The sequence below is a fragment of the Dysidea avara genome, chromosome 4 (assembly GCF_963678975.1).
Source record: "Dysidea avara chromosome 4, odDysAvar1.4, whole genome shotgun sequence".
Taxonomy (NCBI): Eukaryota; Metazoa; Porifera; class Demospongiae; order Dictyoceratida; family Dysideidae; genus Dysidea; species Dysidea avara.
In genome coordinates, this window is record NC_089275.1 from 10,286,242 (window position 1) to 10,297,149 (window position 10,908).

General features: G+C 43.8%; 2 protein-coding genes across 2 annotated transcripts; both read right to left on the reverse strand.

The window, feature by feature from the left end:
* Window positions 1–1,524: 1,524 nt before the first annotated feature.
* On the reverse strand, window positions 1,525–7,626 carry LOC136253247 (uncharacterized). Its single transcript, XM_066045882.1, has 2 exons — window positions 7,425–7,626; window positions 1,525–7,368 (listed from the first exon to the last, which is right to left on the reverse strand). Exon 2 carries the CDS (start codon window positions 7,302–7,304, stop codon window positions 1,740–1,742), a length of 5,565 nt encoding a protein of 1,854 aa, XP_065901954.1. The 5' UTR covers window positions 7,305–7,368; window positions 7,425–7,626; the 3' UTR covers window positions 1,525–1,739.
* Window positions 7,627–9,420: 1,794 nt separating this feature from the next.
* Window positions 9,421–10,398, reverse strand: LOC136253539 (uncharacterized). The gene has a single exon (XM_066046208.1). It carries the CDS (start codon window positions 10,396–10,398, stop codon window positions 9,421–9,423), a length of 978 nt encoding a protein of 325 aa, XP_065902280.1.
* Window positions 10,399–10,908: the final 510 nt, after the last annotated feature.

Sequence of the window (10,908 nt, forward strand, 5' to 3'; positions counted from 1 at the left end):
TCTAGCTGAACTCTCTAAATGGCGATTTGTTTCCAACACATATTTTTACAGGGTGATTTGTTTGTAGTTGATCCTTATAAGGTAACTTGTATCTAGCTGATATCTCTACAGGGTGACTTGTTTGTAGCTGGTCTACTTACAGGGTGATTTGTATGTAGCTGAACTCTCTACATGATGGTTTCTTTGTAGCTGAACTCTCTACAAGGTAACTTCTTCTAGCTGATCTTTCTACAGGGTGACTTGTTTGTAGCTGAACTTTCAACTTGATGGTGTCTTTGTAGTGGTTTGTTTGCAGCTGAACTCTCTACATGGTGGCTTGTTTGTAGCTGAACTCTCTGCAAGGTGACTTCTTATAGCTGAACTATCTACACAGTGATCTTTTTGTAGCTGAACTCTCTACTGGGTGATTTGTTTGTAGCTGAACTCTCTACAAGATAATTTGTTTCTAGCTGATCTCTCTATAGGGTACCTTGTTTGTAGCTGAACTCTCTACAGGATGGTTTCCTTGTAGCTGATCTCTCTAAAGGGTGACTTGTTTATAGCTGAACTCTCTACAACGTGATTTGTTTGCAACTGAACTCCGTACAGGGTGTCTTTTTGTAGCTGAACTCTCTACAAAATGGTTTTTTTGTAGCTGATGTCGCTACAGGTGACTTGTTTCTAGCTGAACTCTCTACAGGATAGTTTCCTTGTAGTTGATCTCTCTAAAAGGTGACTTGTTTATAGCTGAACTCTCTACAACGTGATTTGTTTGCAACTGAACTCCATACAGGGTGATTTCTTTGCAGCTGATGTCGCTATAGGTGACTTGTTTCTAGCTGATCTCTCTATAGGATGGTTTCTTTGTAGCAGGATTCTCTATAGGGTGATTTTTTTCTAGCTGAACTCTCTCTAGGGTGATCACTTTACAGCTAAACCCTCTACAAGGCGGCTTCTTCTATCTGATCTCTTTACAGTGTGATTTGTTTGTAGCTGAACTCTCTACAAGGCGACGTTTTCTAGCTGAGCTCTCTCTTACTTCTAGATGATCTCTACAGAGTAACTTGTTAGTAAAGCTGAAGTCTTTACATGGTGGATTTTGGTTGTTAAACTCTCTGCATGAAGACTTGGGTGTAGCAGAATTTCTACAGAGTCAATTGTTTGTAGCTGAACTCTCTACAGGGTGCATGACTTGTATATAGCTGAACGCTCTTCAGTGTGACTTGTAATGTTCTGAATCACTACAGCAATATATTTGTAGCTGAACTCTGTAGTCTGTATAGGGTGACTTGCTTCTTGTTGAACTGTCTATAAAATTAACTGTTTGCAGCTTAACTCATTAGAGAATAAATGTAATAGAATTCTATAATGGAGTAAGTAAATTAGCTGAATGCTCTATTAGGGTGATTGTTCTATTAGAGTATCTCGATCTCGCATTTGCTACAGGGAGTTGGCTTTCTGATCATAACTCAGTGGTTGTAATCCGATTCACCTGTACTACTGCAAGGACTTTCTATGAAGATTATTCCAGCTATACACCTGTAGCGGCGGTTGTGTTATAGCGTTCAGCGTACCTGTGGGTCACAGCACCAAAAATGATGTGTGACTAAACGTAGAAACGTCAGGTTCTCCTCAGGATCAGCGAGCGGTAGAGGGATTCAAGTCGAGCACGCGCACATGTACAACCCACAATAGAATCTCTAATGGCACGTGATCATACGTACAGTATTATTACTAAATGAGTTAATTAGCTACATAGTTCAATGTTCCAGCGTCGTGACATCCTCCGGGGGGCAGCAAGCTAGTGTTCTAGTCCACTTCTTCATCTTCACAGTGGCTTTACGTGCAGCTAATCGCTGTGGTCTGGTACTGGTTGATAACCCCATAGGTGTAGTACAATCAAGTGTAGCATGATCTGATGACTTTGCAGTTGTAGCATCAACCTTCTCTGTCTGGTGGATCTTTGACTGTTCAAACTCGGGCTGTGTTGTCACGGTCAGTTCCAGGGGGTAAAGCTTTGTGACAGGTCGATTGGTCAATCCGGAAGCAGTGCGCAGTGTTACTGCTCGTACTATGCCATCTCCTCCAGTCATCAAATCTTCCACAATTCCCATCTTCCAAGTGGCGCGAGGTGTATCATCATGGATGAGTACTACATCTCCTGTTCTGACAGTTTGGGAGTTGCTACCAGTAGCTCTATGAACTTCCCTTAGGGATGTCAAATACTCATGACGCCAACGTTTCTGGAAATTCTGCAGTATAGTTGCAAGTAGCTTAGCATTACCACAAACTTCTCCATAGGTAGGATCTGTGAACTCATCCTCCTCTACCACTTCATGGGGGAGACACGTTATACGTCTTCCATGCAGTAAGTGTGCGGGTGTTAGTGGTTCTATATCCCCTTGCTCTGAAGAAACAAATGTCAGCGGTCGGTCGTTAAGTGCTGCCTCAATCTCCACAATGACTGTCTCTAAAGTGGTCAGTGATATGTGCCGTCTACCAAGAACTTTCTTCAACGCTGATTTTGTAAGTCCCACCATCCATTCCCAGAAACCGCCCCACCATGGGGCTCTCTTAGGGATAAATTTCCAGCTAACTCCTCGCTTACCCAGCTCTCTCTTTACTTCTGGTGACTGCATTAGTGCCTTTAATTCATCTGCAGCAGAGAGGTATGTCGAAGCATTGTCTGAAATCATCATAGTGGGGAGCGATCGTCTTGCTGCGAACTTACGAAATGCTAGGAGAAATGTCTCTGTACTTAGGTCCTGTACAATCTCTAAATGTAGAGCGCGTGAAGTGGCGCATGTAAACAAACACAAATAGACCTTAAGTTCCTCCCCTCTATGTCGCACATACAATGCTCCAGAGAAGTCTACTCCGCTATAGGTGAATGGGTGAACATTCTGTGTTCGTATGGAAGGCAGTGGTGCTGGATCTGGTGTAGGATACGGCTTCCCAGAAACTCGGCGGCATATAACACAGGTCCGGAGAGCAGACTTGATATATTGTCTGGCGGCAGGGATCCAATAGGTTTGCCGCAGAGCCGTCAGTGTGGCGTTGGTACCAGAATGGTAGAGGTCTCTATGAATATCCCAGATAATGAGTCTAGAAAAGGGGTGCTTTGCTGGTAGAAGGTAAGGAAATTTCGTCAGATCATTCAACGGAGCATTATGAATGCGACCACCACAACGTAGAAATCCCTTAGCATCAATAAGGAGTCGTAGTTGTCGAACAAGTAGCAATCTTGGTGTTTTGGACCGTCTGGTCAACTGTTGCAGATTGTCAATCTCCTTGTCATACACAGACTGTTGAGTGTCCTTGAGCCATCTTAACCTTGCTGTCGCATACTCCTCTGCACTGATGGGTCCAATACGTCTCTGGTCTACTGGTGCTCTCAAATTATCTGTAAAGCGAAGAACATACGCTGTAACAGCTAGTAACTTACGCAGAGTGCTGTAGCGTTTGATTGAAATAACACAGTGTAGACCAGTGTCTGGCAGTGTGGGTTTAGATGGTAAAAACTCTGTTTCCACAGCAGCAGCAAGAACAAGGGGTGGTATGGGTAGCAGTTGAGGTGATGGCCATTCAGATGGATCAGGAAGCCACTTGGGACCATGGTTCCAAAGTGATGAAGACATCAAAGCATCAATAGTTGTACCTCTAGAAAGCAAATCTGCCGGGTTTTCTGCCGTAGGACAGTACTTCCAGGTGGCATTAGGTAACAGTGACTTCATCTCAGTTATGCGACGGTTCACAAAGGTAGGGAGAGGTTTCTGACTACTGACCCAATGCAGCACAATCTGACTGTCAGACCATACGAAGATTGAGGGGTCACAGGTAGGAATGGCTTCCAACACAAAATTAGTGAGTCGTGTAGCAACCAGTGCTGCCATCAGCTCTAGACGAGGTATAGTAAGAGTCTTTAAAGGTGCCACACAGGTCTTGGCTAGGACAAAGGATACTTGTTTACCCTGTACAAGGAACACTATGGCTCCATATGCTTGCTGACTGGCATCCGCAAAGCAGTGGATAGAAGGGTGATCTATGTGTATGGCAAAATAACGCCTACTCACTGAAAACAGGTGTGCATCATTAAGATCAGTAGCAACATTCTTCCATTCCGCCTGTAAATCATTATTCAGTGGCTCGTCCCATGTCACCTTAAGTTGCCACAGTTTCTGTATGAGAATCTTGGCTCGAACTACGACTGGGGAGATGAAACCAAACGGGTCAAAAATCTTCGATGCAGCTTGAAGTACTTGTCTCTTTGTGATCAAGTGGTTGTTCGTGAGTAGAAACGGCTTTGCTACCAGCGACAGTAAATCATTGGTTGGGTCCCACCGGAGCCCTAAAACATTAACAGTGTTGTGATCATCAGCAGTCTTGTCTTGAACGGCATTGGTCATAAGTTTGTTACTATTGGAGGACCAGCTGCGGAGGTTGAACATTCCACTACACATAATAGCTCGTGCCTGTTTGTAATAGTCAGCAGCTGCATCTTCTGTATCACAGCCAGCTATGATGTTATCAACATACAAACTTATTTGCATGTCACGAGATACAGCTGTATTGTGTTGTTTGAGGTGATGTTGAAGAACTGCGTTAAGTATGAACGGGGAACTAGTTGCTCCAAAGGGTACTACCTTGAAACGATAAATATGAAACTGGCTAGACGGGTCTGCAGGGTTGGATAACCAGAAAAACCTGGTGTAATCTCTATCGTCTGGGTGCAGGCGTATGTTCAAAAAGGCTTTCTCAATATCACCCGAGAACCCAAATTGATGAACCCTGAAGCGAATGAGGATGGAACATAAATCATTACTGCATGGCACACCAATCTCTAGGCAGTCATTCAGTGAGGGGTGACTAGCTGACTGTCGGCAACTACAATCAAAAACAATTCTAATGGGTGTAGTTGGTGAATCTTTCTCTACTGCATGGTGTGGGATGTAATGTGTGTCAGCATACTCACTTGATGTGTCAACTCGTTCAATGAAATCTCTGGCTTCTTGATCAGCAATAATCTGGTGGTACAGTTGCAGTAGCTTAGGCTGAGTAGCAAGTCTCTTTGCTAGTTGTCGTGTTCTGCGCTCTGCCACAGTGTAATTACTGGGAAGAGGAGGGTGATGTGTTCTCCATGGGAACCTGGCTACGTATGCCCCGTCAGTAGCTCGTGTGACACAGGAGGAAAGATAATTCTCCATCACGTTAACTTCAACAGTGTCATCACCTTGTGAAACTCCGATTGATTCCAGAGTCCAGAATCGTTCCAGGTCAAAGTCACCCTGAGTTGGGGTAGCGATCATTGAAACATTGGTAGCCATGGAATAGGGGTGTCCCTGATGTGTTGGGCCTGAAAGAAGGTATCCTAGCTTCGACTCAACTGCAGTCGGTCCGCTGCCACAAATAATCTTATCTCCAACTATGTCCCAATAGAAGTCTGCTCCTATTAAAAGTGAAATTGCAAACTCACTGTCTGAAATGAGGGGATGAGCTAGCTGTAGGCCTTGAAGGTGAGGAAGTTCTGAAAAATCAAGGCTGGTGCAGTTCTGAAGTGGCGTTGCAATGAATGGCACTACAAGGACAGACAATTCTACTTCTTCTCCACTTCTAGTGAGCAATGTGACCCTGCTAACATTAAGATGGTGACTCACTGGGTGCTTGGTCCCAAATGATGAAATAGTGAGGAGCTCCTTAGAGTAAGGTTGGAGATCTAGAATGCTAGCTAGTTCTTCAGTGACGAATGACCTTTGAGACCCTTCGTCCAGCAAAATGTTAGCTTCTACACATCTGTTTCGACTTGTGACTCTCGCTACAGCCGTCTTGAGTAGGCAAGCATTGCTATGCTGGGGAGGGAGGGTCACAGAGTATGTTCCAGTAGGTTGAGCAGTTGGCTGAAGCTGAGTAAATTGAGTAGCAGGTTGCAGCTGAGAAACCGGTTGATGTTGAGCAGAACTTGTAGGACGTACACCAGTGGACTGAGATGGAGTAGAAGTCACAGAATGTACACCAGCAGGTTGAAGTTGAACAGGTTGAGTTGTACTGTTGTTCTGCTGCCGTACAGTATTGATTGGAGTGCTAGGTGGATTAACTGTGTAGTTACTCTGGTCTCCAAGAGAGCAAAGGCTCGTATGATGTTTACGGCGACAGTGGTGACAACGGTGTTTCGAGTTACAACTGGAGATCTTATGGTGTCCTAAACAGTTGAAACACAATCTGTCCTGGCGTATGATGTCAGTGCGCTGCTTAGGGTCTGTGATAGTGGTACATAGAGAAGGAGCATGAGGTCCCTTACAGAAGGGGCACTGAGCCTTTGATTTGACGATTGGTTTGCTAGTTCCTGCAACAAATGCTGCTGTTGGTGGCAGTTTCTCTTCTACTTGGGAACCCATTTCAAGAATGTATAGCTCATTAAGAACTGCAGCTTGTAACTCGGTAACAGTCCATTCTCTCTTGCCATGTGCTCTTGCTAGGTTTTGCTTCACCTTTCCAGGGAGCTTTCCAAAGATGATTGAGACAAGCAAACTGCCATAGGAGTCTTCAGTCTTCCCGAGTGATGCCAGACTACGAATATGACTTTCTATAGCATCATGAAACTCACGTAAACTTGTGTATGACTGACTAGGAGTGGGAAGATTAATGAGAGCTTGCATATGTGCATCAATCTGCTTGTATGATTGGCCAAAGCGTTCTTGTAATAGAGCTACTGAATGAGTGTAGTTAGCATTGGTAAGTTGAAAACCGGCAATAACTTTGGATGCGTCCCCCTTGAGTTGAGCCCGAAGGTAGCTCAGTTTCTGGACTCCAGTCAGAGCTGTATTGCTGTGTACGGCTGCCTCAAAGCTGTCCCAAAACGCTTGCCAGAAAAGTGGGTTGCCTGAAAAGTGGGGCAAATCCAATTTAGGGAGACGGGTGAGTGAGACAGGTTCTCTAATGGGGCGTTCTGGAGGAGCAGGAGGGGAGTGGGTTGCTGGAAGTGTCTCTTCATGTCGAGCTGCTGCTGCTTCTGCACTAGTGGGAGTAAGGCGGTGTGTAATCTTGGCCTTAGCAGTGGATATCAGTGACGTAATCTCTTCTGTTTGTACTATTTCAGCCTCTATTTCTTCATCATTTTCCAGAGCTTCAAGAATCTTCGTATCTAGTGCAGCTATGAGACTGTCCTTACGGGTAAGTTGCTCGTGCAGGTCCCTCAGAGTCGCTATTTGATCTGTGGTGAGGGGCGACGTAGTAGTAGTAGAAAGACACTCTTCTACACTCTGCAAAAGTTTCTTCAAGTGTGTGCGATACCCTCTTCGAGAACTTATGGCTCGCTTGACTTCTGCCATGATCCGTTACTAAGTCCACAGCACCAAAAATGTAGCGGCGGTTGTGTTATAGCGTTCAGCGTACCTGTGGGTCACAGCACCAAAAATGTAGCGGCGGTTGTGTTATAGCGTTCAGCGTACCTGTGGGTCACAGCACCAAAAATGATGTGTGACTAAACGTAGAAACGTCAGGTTCTCCTCAGGATCAGCGAGCGGTAGAGGGATTCAAGTCGAGCACGCGCACATGTACAACCCACAATAGAATCTCTAATGGCACGTGATCATACGTACAGTATTATTACTAAATGAGTTAATTAGCTACATAGTTCAATGTTCCAGCGTCGTGACAACACCGATTTTCAGCTCATTGCTCTTAGCGGTTTGACTAGTAGGCGTAAAAGCTAATACATTTTTATTCATAAAAATCGATCGTGTAATTGTGACACAGGTTGGGTTTTGTGTCATATCCCCGTAGTCTTTACATCAATTCCTTTCATACCACCAAAAGGCACTCCTACGATGGTTACTCCATCTACATAGCAATTCTCAACTCATTCCATGGAGCGGTTTACCTTGTAGGCGTGACAACAAATCGATCTTGTTTTATGCGAATAATCGGTCATAACTCCCAAACCATTCATCGGATTTGCACTAAATAGGATGCTAGGATTCGCCTTTGGAGACTCCCTTTCTGTGTGCCAAATTTCAAGGCGATCGGAGTAGGCGTTTTCGTTTTATAGCAATTTTTGCAAGTGTGCGAAAACACAAAGAAAAAAAATCGAAACTTTGCAGCTTGTATCTAGGAAATGGCTTGAGAAATTCCCTTCAAAGTTGGTATGTAGACTCCCCTAGCTGGCGGGCAACTCTGTTGCGAAATCCGAGGCAAAATCGGATAAGGGATCACCGAGATACAAAAGTGTGAAAATGACATTTTCTTTCTTCCTGTCAATATACCCACGGTGTGGCGCGCCGGCTTCTTGGGCCGCACGACAAACTATCGTGTGTCTTGATTAAAGCTTTACAGTGGCCAGCAACATGTGCTGCAGCCTAACCTTTAAATGTTGTTACACCGGTTTTCAGGTCCGTTGACCTATTCAAATTCGCGCATGCGCTTCATTTGACTAAAAATCGAGCCCGGTAAAAATGGCCGCGAAGCACAACGTGAAGGTATCTACCCCAATTCAGATTAACGGGCCAGTAACAGTTGGCTACAGAGGTGTTACTGTTACACCGCTGGCCTCGAGCTCTCAGTCTCAGCCAATTCAAACGTCAACGGCAATTGTGATTCCAAAGGTGCTTCTGAAAGCCATGAGTAAAGAAAGGAAGGGTGAGAATAAGATGTTTGCTATAAGGAATATTAACACCACCCAAGTTTCGTGTGTTTCCCACTTGGCTGAATTAATTAGAACACAATTGAAGGGCGATATCATTGCCCAAGATTTTGATGTTGGTTATGTGAGTGGAAGTAACTTAATCAGCTTAAGAAACAAAGAAGACATGAGTGAAATCTGGGCCGGGGCAAACAGAGGACAAAACATTGTTTTGTGGTGTGATGGATTGAAGCCAGGTGGCACTACTCAGACTAGTGCTGGTGTAAAGCGAAAAGCGTCAGACAGTGGTACCACACAGTCAAAGAAAGATGTTGCAGAACAACTGCAACAGTGTGAGGAGAATCTGAAAAGGCAGCATGGCGAAAAGTTTACACCTATGCAATACCGTGTGTGGAGCGAAATGATCAATGGTGGCATCCACAAAAGTACAACAGATCCTCCTACAACTTCTATGTTCAAGCGCTGTGGCAGTGAGATGCCAAGTAAGAAAGGATCATCTACAGTTGTAAAAGACGCTATGGTTGAGGCAGTGCAACAATTAGCAAGTGCCATTACTACTCCACATCAAGCTGTGACAACCCAAGTAAAGGAAAAGTCTGCTAGTCCAAGTATATTAATCGATGGAAGGTCAAAGTGCTACAAACAGCTAGCTGAATTGAAGAATCTTAAAGATTCAGGGATAATATCTGACGATGAGTTTCTAGATGAACGTGTGGCTATATTACAAGTGTTAAAAAAACTAGGTAATAGTTAACAGTACAGTACATAAACTATTTAAACAGCGTCACTTAAATCATCACATGTTTTTAAATGTAGCCACAGTGTGAAATGAATCCACGACAATCTTCTTGTGATATCATGGTGAATGCCATAGTTATCACTAACCTTGGAGTCATCTGATAGAGGCGGGTATCTTCTTTTATTATTGTTTTTACTTTGCTAAACACTTCCTCTGCTGGCATAAGATCAGGTGAATATGGTGGTAGAAAACGTAATCTTGCATTTGCTTGAGCTTCAACCAAATCAGTAACCTCATCTATATGATGGATACTTGCATTGTCCATCAACACAACTGACCTTGTGTTAATGCCATTAAAGGGATTTAAAATCGGCACTAAACAATATCGAACAAAATCAGCAAATCTGTCCCCATTAATAGTGCCCTCTGTAATGTGTACATCATGAATGCCATCTAAGGATATAATTGGTATTGCTGAATATCGTACACCTCTAATTAGAAGTTGGTGGTTGTTCAAGGGCATCCCTCTAATGCTGTATGCTTTCTGTCTTAAAGCATTTCGGTTGTCACAACCAGTTTCATCAAGCCATACTAGCATTGATGGGTCATAGCAAGAAACTTCAGCCATGAATTTAGCCCTTAGATAGTTGGATTGCTGTAGAGCAACGTGATGCATTGACTGTCTTGTGCAGCCCATTTGTTTAAGGGCTCTGCAGATTGTAGGTATGCTAATAACTACTCCGTAATCATCGTTTAACATCTCTTGTAACTCATGAAGGTATAGACCAGGTTGTGTCAACACCAGCTTCAGCAAAGTAAGCTGCTCGAAGTTACCTAATAACTTTTCCGGTCCATCCCTTCGATGCCTAATTTCAACATCCCCAGTTTGACGAAATAACTGTAAGTATCGATGCACAGTTCGCTCTGATACATGAAATTGGTCGCTGATTTCCTTCTGGGTTAAATGATAGGTGGGCCTGTAATAAGCCCATACTATCCTCCATCGCAGGTCGTAGCTGTATGGCTTCATTGCATTCATGATCATAGTTCCCGCAATGTACGGTCATTCAAATACTCGCGCCATGTTTACGCATGCGCGAATTTGAATAGGACAACGGACTTGAAAACCGGTGTATGAGATCATTATGATGTAACGCATTCATGTATGCGCACGCACCTCGCGCATCAATTCTATCAAGAGCACACTAATTGCCAATATCGAGCTGTGTTTGCGCGGTTTACTTATTTATTTATTTAATGCTTTATGGTGAAAAGTGACACCAAAGGTCTGATGGTAACTTGCACCATCAGCCTGCCTAAATACAAAATTATCTACAATTATACAATGTTATGTTGATTAATTATAAATGTTTGAAGTTTGTGACTGGAGGTCTGGATTGATGACAGGTTCTGCAAGGACAAAGGAAGTGAAAGGTACAGTTGTTGCTCTCGTCAAAATTCGTTAGAAAGTGATTCCATAAGTTGGGGCTACCTCGGGAAGATACCACATATTGGCGACGAGGATTTTCGTACCCATGATGGCTACTTCTTTTGG